We start from the raw sequence: 16,712 nt of genomic DNA on the forward strand, positions 1-16,712 counted from the left end.
GCCACGTTTGAATCATCGTTATCATAGAGTTCCTCGTAAAAATGTAATTAAAATTTTAAAAAGTATTTTAAAATTTTAAAGTAATTTTAAAAAGTACAGAAAAAGATACTGACAAATAAAAGATACAAGATATTGATACGCAAGTAAAACTTCACTTACAAAATGATGCATCATTAAAATCTCTTCGTTTCTGAATACGTTCGCTTCCCTTTTCTTCTCTTTCCGGCGAAATTTTGTATTTCTTTGTAATTCTTCTCTTTCTGTTATCGTTTCGCAGTGAAACGCGACACCAGGAATTAGAATTTCAGTTTCAATTAAAAAATCAGGTGTTTTGTATTGTAACTTGGGAATCCTATATGTATTGTATTATTTTCACTCAATTATAAAAATGATGTAGACAACGAGACGTGCGTTAGAAGATGGCAATCGCTATACAGCTTGCGCACTTTTGCTTACGCGCAAAAACGATAGAAGCTTTTGGATCTTCCTGTACGTTAGAAGCTCCAAAAATACATCAGTCAGGCATGGTAATGACGACACGCAACGTGTCCGATCACAACGCGTCTCGTCCGAAGCGCCGCGACGCGAACGTCTCGTCTAGTACAATCTAGATTATACCATTGGCAGAGCTGAGAGATGCGGTATTTTTAAGAAGCCGTGGATATAAATCGCGCAGTAAGCGAGGTCTTTATTCAGTGCAAATACGAACGTTTCGATCGCCACAATATCGTCCGCTCTGATGTGAGAAAAGAAAATCGGCAAGTTTCACCGGCGAGAGTATCCGATTTTCGATCAAAATGTCGCAGAAATCGGTAAGTGTGTCCTTCGTCGTCCATCATTTATATTATCTCTACAAATATTTGCGAAGTTCTCGTGACAAGATAGTGTAACGTTTCGCCGTATATATTTTGGCTTGAGCAAAAGTAAAAAGAAAAAAATTAAGTAAATAGGTAATAAGTAATTTCGGGCATTCCGATAGATTTTCTCAAGAGAAATTACTTGTCACACGGTCCGATAATTACTTCAGCCACAGGTATAGTTTCTTAGTATCAGCGGTGTATGAATGTTACAGGGAAGTAGCGGCGCCGCGGAAGCGGAATCCACGTCGCAGGCGTACAAGGTGCTCCGGAGCGATCAAGTTGGCAGGTAAGCGGAGCGGCTGAACCGTCTGAAGAAGTATGAGAAAGAGACGCATGTTAGTTTCAAGCTACGAGAAACGCTTCGGAAAGAAGTTAATTTACTCGAGTAGAAATCGCACGTTAACGTCAAGCATTCTCCTCAAGTGAGCTACCTGAAATGCTGGGATAGATAAATCACGGTAGTTCACACAATAGGTATCTCCCAATTGCTCTAACGCAGTGAAAGATGATATCGTGGAAAACAAGATAGCACGATCCGAATATAGTCGCTTTAATTGCCCGTGATGCAATTAACGTTTATTTGTGTAGCACACAGTCACATCATGTTTTCAGATACATGGTCGCGAGCAGAGAACTGCAGGCTGGCGAGGAGATCATGACGGAGATGCCATTCGTCGTCGGCCCAAAAGCATGCACCTATCCCTTGTGCCTCGCCTGCTATACACCCTGGCCGCCTAGTCCAGATGACAAACCGCTGTGCTCCAAGTGCGGTTGGCCAGTTTGCGGCGAGGAATGCGAGAATTCGCTGCAACATAAAGATTACGAGTGTCAGGTAAATGCGAATAACGGAATGTAGAATGCGAGAAATGCGAATATCGCTCGTGCAGGGTCAATGCAATGAGAGGGAGAGAGAGAGAGAGACCGGTGAAGTTCAAGCGCGATTAAACGCACGGCAAAACATCTGGCGTGTTTTTGTCTTTTCTTCTTTCTTATATCTGTCATGTTAATTAGTAGTATTCTTTGTTGTATTTAAAGTTATTGGGCTTAATTGCAAATTGCTGTAATATCCCAGCCGCGAATGCGGCTTTGTGCGTAACTGTGTCTCGCGTATGCAAGGATCAATTTTCCGCCGGCAGGTGTTCGTGCAGGCGAACGAGAAGTTCAACGTAACCGCCGCGCTGGATGAGAACAATGAAAATGGCGTGCCACAATTAGAATGTATAACGCCGTTGAGGCTTCTGTTAGAGTCGGAAAAGAGTGTCGAGAGATGGAACAGCGAAGTGAGGGACATGGAGGCGCATACTAAGATAAGATGTCAAAAGTCGCAATGGAAGTCGGATCACGTCAACATCGTCGAGTACCTGAGGAAGCGACTTAAACTCGACAGGTATAAATTAACAATATCTATTCGCGCGATTGTCGTTGATGGATAAATTCTGGATAAATTCTGATGAATTTTCGTGGGTGTAGATTCTCGGAGGAGTGCATACAAATGGCATGCGGAATTCTGGAGATTAACACGTTCGAAATTCGGACGGCGAAAGGATACAGCGCGCGGGCTCTTTATCCGACGGTCGCCATGATGAACCACTCGTGCGTCTCAAACATGTCCCATACCATATCGCCGATCGATTACAGGTGCGATATTTCGGTTTTCACGTAACTTAATACTGGTTCTGATTCAAATTCCGACACTGTAGACACTGTAGCGAGAACGTCTATCTCTTATCTCGTTAGTCTTTAACGCTAGAATTACCGATTCACGATGACTCCAAAATGACCTTAAAATGACGGGAAAAAGAGATGTAAATGTAAATTTCCAAGCAGAATAGAAAATCATGACATCAAAATGACGAGAAAATGACCAAATCATGATGAAAAAATTGAATTTTTATACAAATAAATATTACTGGTTCTATTGAATATTAAATATTAATTTTATATTAGATATTCCGCTACTTAATCGAATATTTAACAAATTAATATTCAATAGTATTATTAAATAAAATTTCGAGATGGCATCAACGTTATATTATGATTTTCTATCTTACCTGAGTGTTCGTTAGTTCTATTGTTAACCGTGAAAATGAAAGGACGGCGGATAAACACAACTTCTCGGTCGCGCCGGAAATTGAACTTCGACGAAACTCGACCGTTCGTCTGGATCCTCAGACGCGATGTTGACTTTATCCGAGGGAAAAAAAGTCTCCTCCGCTCCTTGCATAATATCTCTTAAGCCGTCTGCGCTTTTACCTACGCACACGCGTACACGCCTTCCTCAATTAATGCCCGCATCCTCGTCGGGAAATCTCACGTCGTTCATTATGCTGATGAGGATACGCTCCTATCGTACGAATGGCATAATTACGCGCGCGGTTTTTGCACCTACAGGATACGACTGCGCACCACGCTCAAAATCCCGGCGGCCGGTGAACTTTACGCGAGTTACACGCACTCGTTGCTTCCGACGCTGCTGCGGCGCGAACACCTGCTCGAGGGCAAACACTTCGCCTGCGCTTGCCCGCGATGCTCAGATCCCACGGAATTGGCCACCCACATGTCCTCGCTCAAGTGCAACAAATGCGACAACGGAATCGTCCTGCCGCTGGATTCCTTAGGTACGGCGATACACACATCGACCGGATGTATCGATCTCTTACCCAGAGTTCAGAGCCAAACCTGAAGCAGATTTTGTGCAGTTGTAAATTGTGTCGGTAGCTTGCTGGTAGAGGTAAAACAGGATTTGCCAGTAGCGTATGATGACAAATTGGCTGCTAATACATTTTACTCATTAGGATATAATTTCTGCTAATGATCGAAATCGATGTTACTTCATAATACGTCAGGTCTCTAAATTCAAGCGAAATATTAACACTCGATCACGTACCTGTACGGTTTTTAGATGCGGAAAGCGCGTGGAAGTGTACGCATTGCGAGTACTCCATCAACGGGCAAGCGGTGCGCAAAGTCTTCCGGATCATCCAAGCGGAAGTAGATAACGTTGAGGCCATCAGCGGGGCTGACGGAGCCGATGCGATTCACGAGAGAGAGACCGTTCTGAGGAAGTATCGATCAGTTCTGCATCCTCGTCACGCTTTCCTCACGATACTGAGGTACGTAGTGCGTAGTTGCGTCGAAAACTAGTGCTGTCTATTTGGATATCACCTGGGAAAAAGAGTCACGTTGAAGTAACTAGGAAATTGGACATCGGAACGTTATCCCACAAGAATATTGCGTCAGTCAAAAGTTTCGTTCGATTTTCCGTTCTTCTTCGACAGTGGAAACCGGTCCACGGTTCCAGAACGTCGACCCAGAAGGTCAGACAAGAACAACTCGAGTACTCGGTCGATGAAGAATCCCGAATCTTTCGACTCTGACTCAATAAAATAAAATAAAATAACAAGCCTTAAATAATCAATCTTATTGGTTTAGATAATTTATTGTCGATAAAATAGTTTACGTGAGATACCAAAAGTAGAATATGAAATCGCGAGTACATCAAAATGATGACCGAAATGACGAGAAAATGATGAAAAAGTGAATTTTTACAATTGTTCCCTCGTCATCGTAAGTTGTTCTTTTTTCTTTTGCGAGTTTGTTATCCGAGATGATCGGATGACAAACAATGAATACAGGTCAAAGGAATGAGTACTTATGATATATCGTGTTTGACAGGCATTCGTTGACTCAAATGTACGGCCGAGTTGACGAGTATTTATTGGACGATCTGCCGGACGTCGTGTTGGAGCACAAAGTCGACATGTGTCGTTTGTTACTTCAGATATTGGACGTGGTGGAGCCCGGATACAGTCGTATAAGAGGTACGCACATGCCTGCGCGCCCAGACGTGTAGATAATTAATTACCTCATCTTTTTTCGACAGGTATGACGTTATACGAGCTGCACGCACCGTTACTCTTCCTAGCTAAAGGCCAATGGAATGCCGATGTCATCGACGAAGCCGGTCTAAAGTCCAAGATGACGGAAGCCGCAAACATCCTAAAAGAGGCGGCCACGATATTAACATTGGAATCGCCGGAGACGGCAGAGGGGCAGATAGGACTCGTCGCCAAGGAGTCCCTGATCCAATTGGAAGAATCCATAAATAATTTATAAATATATTCGTTGTGTAAATATATTCTTACTTGTGCGAACTTGTTTACCAATAAACTCACACCTTTACGTATTTTCTCTTTTCATCGTCCTCAACGGACGCAGATCCCAAAATTTGGCGACGTTAATACCGAATTCCGCAACTCTCGTCGTCGATTGCTCAACGTGACCTTGTGAGGCGGCCGAATCGACGAAGAATTGCGCAGGAGTCATTCGCATCTTAATCCTCTCTGGTAATATCGCAAGTCATAATTGCACGGCGCTGGTCATCTCAACGCGGGGCAATTAATTAGATTCGCGATCGTCGTGAGATAGTGCATCTCGGATTTGACAGCGATTTGATTGCGCCATAAAGCTGTAACCGTGTGCATCACCTTGTATCGCGCAGAGTGTAGCGCGCGCGATTCCACCGGTGTCTAATAATACAGTGCGTCGCGTGTGTACCGGAGGAAGACGGTTCATATTACTGGCGTCCGCTTCCCCATGCCAGTTACGGGTCGACAATCGCAAACTCGAAGGAAGTAATTCGGATAAATTATGGCGCCCATTCCGAAGTATAAAGTTACGCATTCGGGAAGACTTGGCAGGTACGACTACCGTGTAATTAAGCACGTCGCTAATAAGCATGATTTACGTCTCGGTTGTACATCACCGCGCGCGTGTAAACAAAAATTGCGCTCTGTTAATACACGACAATGCATTCGCGATTAGTCACACGATCTTTATCCGCCGAATAACCGTCGGTCGTTAAACGCACGCGTGCTGCTTCTTGACACGAGTTGCGAGTTTTCGCAAGGAGAAAAAGACAACTCGCGTGCAGGACGCTATCTTTGACGGTAAATTTAGCGCCTTCTCGATCGAAATAGACACCATCTCGCAATTGTATCGAGGAGGAGCAAGTCGTGTACGTGTATCTATCACTGCGCGATCGACAGCTCACGCTGCACTCATACTTCTTTGCTGTCACCAGATACCTCGTAGCAGCTAAAAATATAGCGGCAGGAGAAGTCATCATTCGCGAGGAACCGATCGCGGTCGGTCCGATGACGTACAGGAAGGACCGCTTGTGCTTTGCATGCCTGCGCTCGTTATCGAAGATCGGAAGACAATACGTTTGCTCTAGATGTAACCTCGCGCCGCTGTGCAGCGTAGCGTGCGAGGTAGTATATGCCAGAATACATTACATACCGGCGATTCTCAAAGTTCTAGGATATTCGTGTGAGAAATGCGCGACTGTGCGGAGCAAGGAAACACGCATTCGCCAGCAGTCCGGACGCGTTTAACGCGAGCGACGGTCGTTTGGGGAAGATACGTGCGCAACTGGTGTCAGCACGCGCCGCGCAATTTCGCTCACCTAATAAAGAAAGCTCCAGCGAGAGAGTTTGAGAACCGCCGCATTGCGGAACGCAACGTATCGAAATATAACGCTTCTTCTCCTCGCTATCTTTCAAGACGCGGACGAAGCATCATACGAGCGACGAGTGCTTGATACTCGGGGAGAATCGAGATCTCCTGGCGAAGAACGGAATCGACGCGACGGGGATTTTGTTGGCGCTGCGATTATGGCTGATAAAATGTAGGAATCCGGCTGTGTGGGAACAGGTAGACCACATGGAGGACCATCTGCACGAGAGGATGGGTACGCCCGTCTGGAAGGACAGAGAAGTCAATGTGGTGAATGTGAGTCGCCAGTGAACGAAATTATGCGCGCTAAATGTTCGACGTGGATCCCCACCTTCGGCGCGAAGCGAGCCGCAAATAATTCGGAAGCTTCTGCTTCATACGTGTTCTTACATAGATAGTTCTTACATAGATTTTTGTACAGATGAGATAATTCAATCGATATTTCGCAAGTACTTCAAGTTTCAAACCGTCAATCTCTTGCACAAAACCGATCGCTTCCTCTGATGATTTATTTTGAGGATTTGATTAAAAATTACCTCATGGAAAATTTCTCTTCTATCATCGTCGTACTTTTCGTTTCTTTGAGTCACGCAAGAGTCTCTCCCGCTTCCCTCTTTTACTTGAAGAACGTCGGAGGTATTCAGACGCTCTCATTAAGCCGCAACACTCAATATGTGGATGATGTATGTACGTATGTATGTATGTATGTATAGGTGATTCGAATGCTCCGCGTACCTGATGGAATCGAGCCACCCAGTGCGGAATTAATGCAGAAATTGTGCGGCATTTTAGACGTGAATACCTTCGAGCTGCGATCACCCGGTGCTCTCGATGGTCTTCTTCTTCGGGGTTTATATGTTGAGGCAGCCCTGATGGCTCACGACTGCAGAGGCAACACTCATCTCACCGTGGACGATGATTTCCGGTTGACCGTTTATGCGAGCGTGGCAATCGGGGAAAACGAGCCTATTCTTTTCAATTACACTTCGTCGCTGCTGGTCAGTTCATTGTTTCGTAAACATGAACCTAACTGAGAGTGATATATCTGTCATTCGCTGTTCGAAGCACATTTCCCACTTTTCTTTGTCCCACGTTTCTTATTAAAAGAAGCTACTTGTCATTGCTCTGCCGATAACGAAGCTGTGCTGAGTGAAGAAGCTCCAAGCTTAAAGAAGAAATTGTTTTATTCTGTAACAATAGGCTTGTTCTTTTTTTAAGAATTTCTGAACTAGTGCAATAAGTTAGAGTGAAACAAATATATTTTCTCTCACCCTAATTTATCGCATTACTTCAGAAGTTCTTCAAAAAAGAACAGACCCATTATTTATACATTATTTATACTTGTTAATCAGGGCACAGCCGACAGAAGAGAGCATCTTCGCGAGGGCAAGTACTTCGAATGCGAATGCGATTTGTGTAAGGACTCTTGCGAGTTGCAGTCGCACTTGAGCAGTTTGCTGTGCCCACGTTGCAAGAAGGGATTCATAGAAATGCAAGATACTTCAATCGTCGACCCGTATGCGCGGGAGAGTCGATGGCAGTGTCAGACATGCAAGCGGACCTACGGCGGCCGTCTTATCAGAGCTACGCTGAATATCTGTAGGACGCTCATCGAGGAGTGCGAGGACATCGATATAAAAGTTCGCGATGATTGACTTTTAAAACACATTTAGCTCTTACATTTTTCCCCACGTAACCTTTGCCGTGACCTGGTGATTTGCAGAGTCTAGATGGCTTGCTTAAAAAATTATCCCGATCGTTGCACACCAATCACTTCCTGATGCTGTCCTTGAAGCAGAAGTTACTGGCGACATGCAGGAAAGAGATGACATCTCCAAATCCTCAGAAGAAGATTATACAAAAGATGTTGGACACGTGTAAAGAAATCTACAGCGTATTGGATATAGTGGAGCCGGGCATATCGCGTTTGAAAGGTACGAGCACGCATAATCTCATTGCGCGTTTTCTTAGAATTTTATCTGTGGCTGTATCTTTTATTTGTATCCTGTGGCTCGTGATAAGCCCAATTTTTTCAAGTAGAATACAAGCATCTGGAAAACATCAGAAACATTTCAGTAATACTCTAACAACAATATCTTACGTGTCTGTAATAACAATATTCTATTATCATCAAGTCGTATATGATTATGTGATTATCGTGAGTACCAATTTTTCAGGCATAATGTTATACGAAATGCATTTGCCCATGATAATATTGGCGAATCGATCATACTCCGCTCGCGAGATTTCGTCCACACAATTGGCGTGTCAACTAGAAGAGGCCAGAGATCTTCTAAAGAAAGCTCTGACTATGCTTCTCTTGGAGCCTGCAACAACTCCGGAAGGGAAATTGGCTAAGCGAGCGCTGGAAGAATTACGAACGCTAAATCAGAACATAGGCGATGTGAAATCTCTACCACCGGAAGAAACGAAAGTCCATGTGCGTAGAGCGAAAGAGAACCACAAGAAGATCAAGTAACATGTCACGATGAACGGGATATTTCTCTTTATAAGTTATTATTATTATTATTATTATTATTGTTAATATATGATAATTACTCAATTGTCGTGTAATGACATACTGTCGTGAGAAAAAAAATTATCTGTTACTGCGTAATAATAATAACAAACAGGAGAATAAGTCGTATACTTATACTGTATTTACGATGTATTCATCTGTATAGATTTAATAAATAGATATAGGTATACAAAAGAAATTTAATTCCACACGTCACAGTTAATTCGGAGGAACAGGTAACACACTCGCCTTGAAGATATAGTCGCACGTCACTGTAAGTTGTAAACAGTTTGAAGCTCTCCACAGAAACTTTGCACTCACATGTCCTGAGAGTATTGACTGCTTCGGCTAATAAAATCAACCATTTCATTCCATATATTAATATGATGTGTGTGATCAATGAAACAGGGTCCGGATTATCTGTTGTTCATGACTTATTTTCGACATTTGCGCTGGTGACAGAACTGGAATCGTGCGCACAATCTCCATAGGCGAACATTTTTGGAATGTCATGCCCGTAATATATCTTCGCGTTATGTGCCAAAGATTCGTACTTCTTTAGTTCTAGAAATTCTTTAGACAATAATAGTTGATTCGCCTCAGCTTGCATCTTCATCTGGTAGAACTCAGCATCCGAACGGCTCTTCTGTCTTGCTAAATGCATCTTATCTTCAATTGCTGCCATTTGTTGCAGCGATTCCTTCTCCATAATCTTTTGATTGTACTGAATCTTTGCAACTTGTGCTTCCTTCTCTGCTTCAATGACTGCCTTCTTGCGATCAGTCTCTGCATCTTTTTCTACTACTTTTTGATGTTGCGTGGATATTAGCAGCTTTGTCTTCTCTGCTTCCCTAAAACATAAAATGTGAGATAAGTTAATATAAAATATAAAAATATGTCAGAAATGAGATTTGAAGAAAATTGAATTGAAAATTAATGAAATAATTACTTACATTAATTCGTAATTTTTCCTGATTGTCTCAGGAATCTTTGGTTTTGTCACTCTGACAGCTTGTATATTAAGACCAGGTGCTAATTCATTCAAATCCTTTTGAAGCGCAGTCTTGAGGTTCTCATCGATTTGGTCAAATAAGTCGATGTATACTTCATGCAATGTGTGCACAGAACAAAACTGATTTAACTCATGATGTACTTTATTGAAAATTAATGTACGGTCATAATCCGCTGTGAAGTTTCTCACCATGTTGTATACTGCAAAAACAAATATATGTTATAGCATGGGAATATAAACAATAGTTTTATGAAGTATTAAGGGATTGAATTGCTCGAAAAGACTCACCACTATTTGCATCTAATATGTTCACAACTTCTATACGATCGAAATAGATCATTACACCACCACTAGTTCCACATGGCACATTCTTTACTTCATCTGTCTGCAGAGTTACTTGAACTGAACGATAAGTTGTTAATAATGGTATCATCATGTGAAAACCTGGATTGCTCACTTGAGGTAACAATGCACCTCCCTGATAAAAATTCACGAAATAGCTGAGGAATACTGTATGATTTTGGATGCAATAGAAAAAATATTATAATTAAAACTTACCCTAAAGTACACCCCAACATGACCCTCCTCGATTCGATGAAGAGAAAAATTAAATACTATTGCGAAACACACGAGGAAGCAAATTGCTATAATTCTTTGATTGAACATACTTGTCTGTTTATAGTATACTGAAAATCAAATAAAACGGTCAACCTAAGAAATGTATACATGTGTTGTGTGGAACACTTAGGTTATATAGTGTACACAAGGTGAGTCACGTTCGATTGAAATAACAGTATTGTATCTAGCTCGAAACTGTAATAGTTACATAACGCGTAAATATAAAGCGATAATTATATCAAGAGCGCAATTATAGCAAATCCATCCAGCTCGCTGGCTCGATTCCCAAAATTTTGAATGCCATAAAGAGAGGTTATTTTCGTACGTGTCAGCGACAAATGAATAATACCTGATGCAAAAAACGACAATTATTTGCGTTACAATATAACGGACACGTAATTATAATTAGAAATTACAATACAGTCTGTTAATTTCATCTTATGAAATAAGTTGCTCGCGATTTCAACTAGTGGCCATACCGCTTCCTCCTGATACTTTTTTTGTTATAGATATCGGCTTAAGGTAATGTACGGCCCATCGGGAACAACGGAAACTGTATTGCTTTTTGCATTAATACTTCTACTTTTATATTCTAGTATCAACAAAAGAAATATAAAGTGAATCCATATATATATTTGCCTCTTTATCCCTTTATTTACATAGATTCAACGATTAAATTGCAAAAAGAATTTACCTTAAAGATCTTTTATATAGAAATAACGAGTGAATTTAATTAATCAAGTGAATATCTACAATAAATAAAAATTATGTATAGTAAATTTGAATAATTCTTATGAGAGAATGAAAGAAGAGATTTTACATTTAAAATTATATATCGAGTTTACTTTCGATTACTTCGATTAATCGACTATTCATTCCAGCTACTATTAAGCCAGCGGCACACGGTGCTTGTTTTCGTGCCGGATTGCTTGCTGGATGAAAACAAGCACCGTGTGCCGCTGATTTAAGGTTAGGTTCCAGGAATGGCGTAGGGGAAGTCTTAAGCCCGTATCGTCGTCGTCGTCGTCGTAAAAATTGTTCTGCGATACCCTATATACAATGTATCTCCTAACAATTGTTGCAGAGCTCGTGGAGACATAAAGCGGGTTAATACTAATATAAAAGTCCCATACTGTTTTGCGATATTCTTAATAGTTTAGCAATTATTAATTACAGAAATTTTAACGAGTAAGCGCACGCCGGGATAAATGATTGGAGAAGCGTCGCAGCCGTTCGGATCACAGCGTAGCCTAATCGATTCAATAACTGCTGGCTATTTGTTGCTATTTGTATGTATTATCTTGAGCGTAGCTAAAGCAGTCGGTATTATTATTGCTCTTCAATTACCTCCGGGCTCTTCGGGCCCCCTTGGTTGATACGAAAATTTACCCAGGACTATCAGTCTTTATATTACCTCGTCGGTGCCTGTAGTCACATTGAGAGAGAGAGAGAGAGAGAGAGAAAGAGAGGGTGAGAGGGAAAGAGAGAGAGAGAGAGAAAGAGGGAGTAAGGTTAGGTTAGGTTTCTAAAGTGACAGATGTCTGATGCAGAATATTTTAAATACTGCAAGGATATCAAGTGTCTGGTTCATTGATTCCGTAATTTATTTGGAAAATGGAAGTTAAAGCAAAAAGTGAACATTTACTAGCTTTAAAAGGCAATATATTTGGATACAATAAAAATTTAGTATCTTTAAATTTATTAGAAATACATTAAAATTATTAATATTAGATGATATATAAAAATTATCTCTATAAGAGTCACATAAAAGTTACTTTTTACAGTAATGAGATTGACAAGACCCACTCTAGCAAGTCCTGTAGTTGTTACGTGTGATTCAACAGATTTACCAGGTAATACACTAAATAACGAACTCAAAAATGATTGCACAGCTTTGCAAGGTATGGAAGCACTTGCTATAGGACAATTTATGGTACTACCTCAGAGTTTTGGGTATGTCTCTACCAATATTATTTTGTGTTCATCCGTAGGAAACAAAAGTGTTTTATGATATTGTACAAGTGATATTTATCATTTCAGAAACATATATCTAGGAGAAATATTTTCCAGTTATCTATGTGTACATAATGGTAGCAATCAAGTTGTAAAAAATGTTATTGTAAAAGTAAGTTTATTATGTAAGTTTCAATTGTATGTTGCAATTATTTCAAAATAATAACTTCCTTATTTTATTCACTTGTATAACATGTTTTTTGGTATACTGTCAGATTTTAATATCACTTCTAAACTCCATAGGCAGATTTACAAACAAGCACACAGATAATTTCTCTTTCTGGTAATAATCTAGAAGGGAAAGAATTAGCACCTGATAGTACAGTAGATGAAGTAATTCATCATGAAGTGAAGGAAATAGGTACACATATGTAAGTATCTTAAAATCTTCCATATAACTATATTTTTATACATAAATAAAAAAACCACTTTTTTTATATTTTTTAGATTGGTTTGTGAAGTGTCTTATATCTGTGCAAATCAAGTCGGACCTCCATTGTCATTTAGAAAATATTTCAAATTTCAAGTGGTCAAGCCATTAGATGTAAAAACTAAATTTTATAATGCTGAGGTAACGCTTATGTATCATTGTACCGTTATTATTACACGCAAATATTTTTTACCATATAAATTATTATCCTCAGAATAACATTACTCTTTTGTAGTCAGATGAGGTATATCTTGAGGCACAAATTCAGAATCTAACAGCTGGGCCAATTTGTTTAGAGAAAGTTGCTCTGGAATCATCTCATTTATTTAGCGGTAATCTCTCATTGGTTTCATGATATTAATCGATAGTCTTGCATATTGTATTACATTTTGCATAACATTTTAGTGACCACATTAAATACGAACGATGAAGAAAAATCTATCTACGGAAGCGTGAATCTACTGGATACAAGCTGTAGCAGACAATATCTGTATTGTTTAAAACCGCAGCCGAGCTTACTGAAAGATCCCAAAATGATGCAGAATGCCACAAATATCGGTAAATTGGATATCGTGTGGCGGAGTAATCTGGGAGAGAGAGGAAGGTTGCAGACAAGTCAGTTGCAAAGGATGGTACGTCACGCATCACCTACTGAGGAGCGAGAATACATTAACATGTGTTAATAAGTGTACAATGCTGTTCTAGGCACCTGAGTACGGAGATTTAAGGGTCACTTTAAAAGACATTCCTTTGAAAGTCTATCTGGAAGAACCAGTGAATTGCAAATGTCATATAATAAATACCTCGTAAGTTGCAATTACGATTTGAAAGTGTACACGATTGTAATCGCTGCAGGATTGTTAGTGATAGTCCTTTCACCTGCTTGCAGAGAAAGAAGTATGGATCTGTTGTTGAGTTTAGAATCGAACAATTCTATAGCTTGGTGTGGAATGTCGGATATGACAATCGGTACTCTGAAACCTGGAGCTTCTATAGACATACCTCTCTGCTTAATCACGCTGGACACAGGTATCATTGTGAGTAGCTTGTTTATAGAAATGTTGAAAATATATATATGTATCACTGCAGAAATAAATAACAAATCTTACAGACCGTTTCCGGCCTAAAACTGACGGACACATTCCTAAAGAGAGTTTATGAATATGACGACTTGGCGCAGATATTCGTCAATCAATTGGATTGAGAGGTACATGCACGACAAGAATATTTTTGTCAGCTTTGTGGCATTTGTTGTTTATAGATATGATACACAGTGCATCAAAATATTGTTATATAATGACAAATGTAACGGCGATTTATGTATTAAATGAGAAATAAGCGTAAGTTAAATTTCAAAATTAAAGAATTGAAATGAAAAATATTTTCATAAATATTCATCCAATGTCGACGTTTTCTCGGTTTCACTGATGGCCCCAACTGCATATGCGAGTAGCGTTTGAACATCTTGCGGCTCGTTACCACCGTAAATATATCCGTTAGCTTTGTCCACGGCATTTTTCACTTTCAATAACATTGCTTTGTTGGAAATATCTAGTGGTACGAAACTAACAAGACTGTAGTCTTCAATTATTGATACCAATGCTGCGTTTAATTTTTTATACCTGTAAAAGGTTACACATGCGATTTGCAAAGTATTTTATAAATTAGTAAGAGATTCGCAATATCCAGTTAGATACATGATGTTTAATTTACTTTGAAGTTGAGGGATCTTCATCCAATTTCTCCAAAAGATAATTCAGGTCCAGTACTTCCGTATAAAAATCTACATTAAAAGCTAAGCAATTGCTAAATTTTGTCATTTCATCAAACTTTGTCATAACATTTATATGAGGCAAACCTAGCTGTAACATTGTTGTTGTGCAAAGAATCAGAGACGACAGATATTTTCCTGTAAATCACATATCAACAGTTACGCAATTATTTATTTAACATGACCAAAGTAAATGCATGTGCATTAATTTTTACCAGGATCACTGCAATGATGAGAATCTACAAGATGTACACTACACAATCTCATTACATTCTGATTCAATTTTTCTGCTATCTGGCTCATTGATTTGTGATGTGTGTATAACTCAACCTGTTATTTTTTATTTTTAAATATTAAATAAAGATTATACATCGAGCAGTATTATATAGATTATAAGAAACAACCTTAAACAGCATTGTCACAACTCACCTGACCTGGGCAGTCAAATATGATGTAGTAATCTTTCAAATTCAAAATTTTGGCAATCAGCCACTGTACATTAGTTTCTAAAAACTCCATACAGTAAATTAAAGCGCCATTTGGTCCAAGGCCAAAGTGTGTCATGACTTCTTCATGTTGGATTAATTCAGAGATATCTACAGTTGGGGTATACTCCATGTTTTCATTTGCTGGATCTGAAGAATATGATTATTTGTACTTAGCCAGCAAAAAAGAACCATTAGAATATAACATGTATTCACCAATATTAATAACAGCCACTTTTCTGCCAATGGATTCCAAAAACTTGGACATTGCACTACAGTATGTTGTTTTCCCACTGCCAGGTGGGCCAATAACCAGTTGACCAAAAATTATGCTCATGGCGATAAGATTGTAGTGTTTTATCTAACTTTTTTTAATTACCACGGTTTTATCTGATTTATGGCAGTGACAATAGCTTTTAGAGTCTCTATGTTATAATCCTTTAATGCTATTGACAAGAATAATGGCTTCTCAATGTCAATTCGTTGTGCTATGTATCTGGCAGCTACGTGAACGTCATTGTTATCACTACCAAAATGTGTCCTGCAAATTTCAACAAGATCAGTAACACTGAATATCCTTAATCATTATAGCACATTATCACTTACTTTATTGTAAATACATCGCTATTAGTATTTAGAGGTACATCATCTACAGATGCACCGTTAATAGATGAATCACGGTTTATCGTCAATAATGTTCCAAACTTTTTGAAGTGCGTTATAATCAACAGCGTTCGATTACTATAAGTAAATATTGATACAAAAATATAACAAGAGAGATACAAAAAAAAATAACATATAATCAAATTGTTTTTAGAAGAAATATGTAAAAATTGCTTCTACCTGTACGGTATCAAAACGATATCCGTATGATTACCGTTTGTAACGAGAGCACACGCGCGTTCATTCATATTTTTTTACACATACCTGTGAAAATTCACAGAACGATATCGGAACCAAGAGCCTAACCTAATTTTGCGATGATCAGCATGATGACACAAAGCAGTTTGCGCGTTTCTGCGACAAGCGCCATCTAGTAGATAAATAAAGAAACCACTAAGGCGCTTAGGATAATTGTGATCATATTTTTCAGTGCGCATATTATACTTGATAAATATTTACAGAGTACAGTGTATATATTCTATTATATAATTCTACTTTACTAAGAATTTCTTTAATCGTTGAAGATTAATGATACTTATTTAAAGTTGTTTTGAAAAAGAAAAATTTAATAGTAAAAAAAATGACAAATAAAAGCCCTACCACAGTTGTTAGTATACCATCTTCATATGTAACAAATATTAAACATTTTGATCATTTTAGGTAACTCTTTTCAATGGTTTCAATGGTAAATGTCAATTAGTATCAAACTCAAAATTTAAAAAGACACTTAGGTATAATACTATGCATGCGTACAAGTTGGTGCAAACCTTAATCATTTAGCATTAATAAATTACAAAATGTGGTAGAAATCTTACTTGCCATTTG

At 39.2% G+C, this 16,712-nt stretch overlaps 6 protein-coding genes and 1 long non-coding RNA gene across 9 annotated transcripts; 3 read left to right on the forward strand and 4 right to left on the reverse strand.

The window, feature by feature from the left end:
- The first annotated feature begins 553 nt into the window (after positions 1 to 553).
- Positions 554 to 5,046, forward strand: LOC105187896 (SET and MYND domain containing, arthropod-specific, member 3). The gene is made up of 9 exons (XM_011149021.3): positions 554 to 812; positions 1,073 to 1,146; positions 1,473 to 1,692; positions 1,997 to 2,247; positions 2,331 to 2,498; positions 3,252 to 3,478; positions 3,763 to 3,973; positions 4,536 to 4,681; positions 4,744 to 5,046. The coding sequence occupies exons 1-9, from the start codon at positions 798 to 800 to the stop codon at positions 4,974 to 4,976; spliced, it is 1,545 nt and encodes a 514-aa protein (XP_011147323.1). The 5' UTR covers positions 554 to 797; the 3' UTR covers positions 4,977 to 5,046.
- On the reverse strand, positions 1,115 to 4,868 carry LOC112589674 (uncharacterized). The gene is made up of 5 exons (XR_003113696.1): positions 4,726 to 4,868; positions 3,748 to 4,025; positions 3,316 to 3,539; positions 1,292 to 1,665; positions 1,115 to 1,168 (listed from the first exon to the last, which is right to left on the reverse strand). It is a non-coding gene; the product is annotated as an uncharacterized LOC112589674 (long non-coding RNA).
- A 74-nt stretch (positions 5,047 to 5,120) lies between the features above and the next one.
- On the forward strand, positions 5,121 to 9,005 carry LOC105187897 (SET domain-containing protein SmydA-8). The gene is made up of 7 exons (XM_011149022.2): positions 5,121 to 5,560; positions 5,944 to 6,133; positions 6,426 to 6,653; positions 7,091 to 7,375; positions 7,730 to 8,017; positions 8,101 to 8,311; positions 8,555 to 9,005. The coding sequence occupies exons 1-7, from the start codon at positions 5,511 to 5,513 to the stop codon at positions 8,854 to 8,856; spliced, it is 1,554 nt and encodes a 517-aa protein (XP_011147324.1). The 5' UTR covers positions 5,121 to 5,510; the 3' UTR covers positions 8,857 to 9,005.
- Positions 9,006 to 9,015: 10 nt separating this feature from the next.
- LOC105187898 (erlin-2) lies at positions 9,016 to 11,023 on the reverse strand. Of its 2 annotated transcripts, XM_011149023.3 has the most exons (5): positions 10,875 to 11,023; positions 10,466 to 10,593; positions 10,196 to 10,385; positions 9,849 to 10,107; positions 9,016 to 9,746 (listed from the first exon to the last, which is right to left on the reverse strand). In XM_011149023.3, the coding sequence occupies exons 2-5, from the start codon at positions 10,571 to 10,573 to the stop codon at positions 9,323 to 9,325; spliced, it is 981 nt and encodes a 326-aa protein (XP_011147325.1). In that variant the 5' UTR covers positions 10,574 to 10,593; positions 10,875 to 11,023; the 3' UTR covers positions 9,016 to 9,322. The 2 variants fall into 2 exon arrangements, with proteins under 2 accessions (XP_011147325.1, XP_025159673.1); XM_025303888.1 differs by lacking the exon at positions 10,875 to 11,023 and having other exon boundaries at positions 10,466 to 10,866.
- Positions 11,024 to 12,031: 1,008 nt separating this feature from the next.
- LOC105187899 (trafficking protein particle complex subunit 13) lies at positions 12,032 to 14,263 on the forward strand. Its single transcript, XM_011149024.2, has 10 exons — positions 12,032 to 12,182; positions 12,310 to 12,478; positions 12,566 to 12,650; positions 12,782 to 12,909; positions 12,986 to 13,109; positions 13,204 to 13,300; positions 13,374 to 13,600; positions 13,674 to 13,774; positions 13,858 to 14,005; positions 14,080 to 14,263. The coding sequence occupies exons 1-10, from the start codon at positions 12,140 to 12,142 to the stop codon at positions 14,170 to 14,172; spliced, it is 1,215 nt and encodes a 404-aa protein (XP_011147326.1). The 5' UTR covers positions 12,032 to 12,139; the 3' UTR covers positions 14,173 to 14,263.
- LOC105187901 (GPN-loop GTPase 2) lies at positions 14,196 to 16,316 on the reverse strand. Of its 2 annotated transcripts, none has more exons than XM_025303805.1 (7): positions 16,068 to 16,316; positions 15,831 to 15,965; positions 15,604 to 15,765; positions 15,169 to 15,374; positions 14,955 to 15,069; positions 14,682 to 14,877; positions 14,196 to 14,590 (listed from the first exon to the last, which is right to left on the reverse strand). In XM_025303805.1, the coding sequence occupies exons 4-7, from the start codon at positions 15,355 to 15,357 to the stop codon at positions 14,353 to 14,355; spliced, it is 738 nt and encodes a 245-aa protein (XP_025159590.1). In that variant the 5' UTR covers positions 15,358 to 15,374; positions 15,604 to 15,765; positions 15,831 to 15,965; positions 16,068 to 16,316; the 3' UTR covers positions 14,196 to 14,352. The 2 variants fall into 2 exon arrangements, with proteins under 2 accessions (XP_025159590.1, XP_011147329.1); XM_011149027.3 differs by having other exon boundaries at positions 15,441 to 15,765; positions 16,068 to 16,309.
- Positions 15,600 to 16,324, reverse strand: LOC112589672 (proteasome assembly chaperone 3-like). Its single transcript, XM_025303862.1, has 3 exons — positions 16,152 to 16,324; positions 15,831 to 15,965; positions 15,600 to 15,765 (listed from the first exon to the last, which is right to left on the reverse strand). The coding sequence occupies exons 1-3, from the start codon at positions 16,322 to 16,324 to the stop codon at positions 15,600 to 15,602; spliced, it is 474 nt and encodes a 157-aa protein (XP_025159647.1).
- Between the last annotated feature and the right edge of the window lie 388 nt (positions 16,325 to 16,712).

This window comes from Harpegnathos saltator, unplaced genomic scaffold (genome assembly GCF_003227715.2).
Source record: "Harpegnathos saltator strain DR-91 unplaced genomic scaffold, Hsal_v8.6 scaffold58, whole genome shotgun sequence".
Classification (NCBI taxonomy): domain Eukaryota; kingdom Metazoa; phylum Arthropoda; class Insecta; order Hymenoptera; family Formicidae; genus Harpegnathos; species Harpegnathos saltator.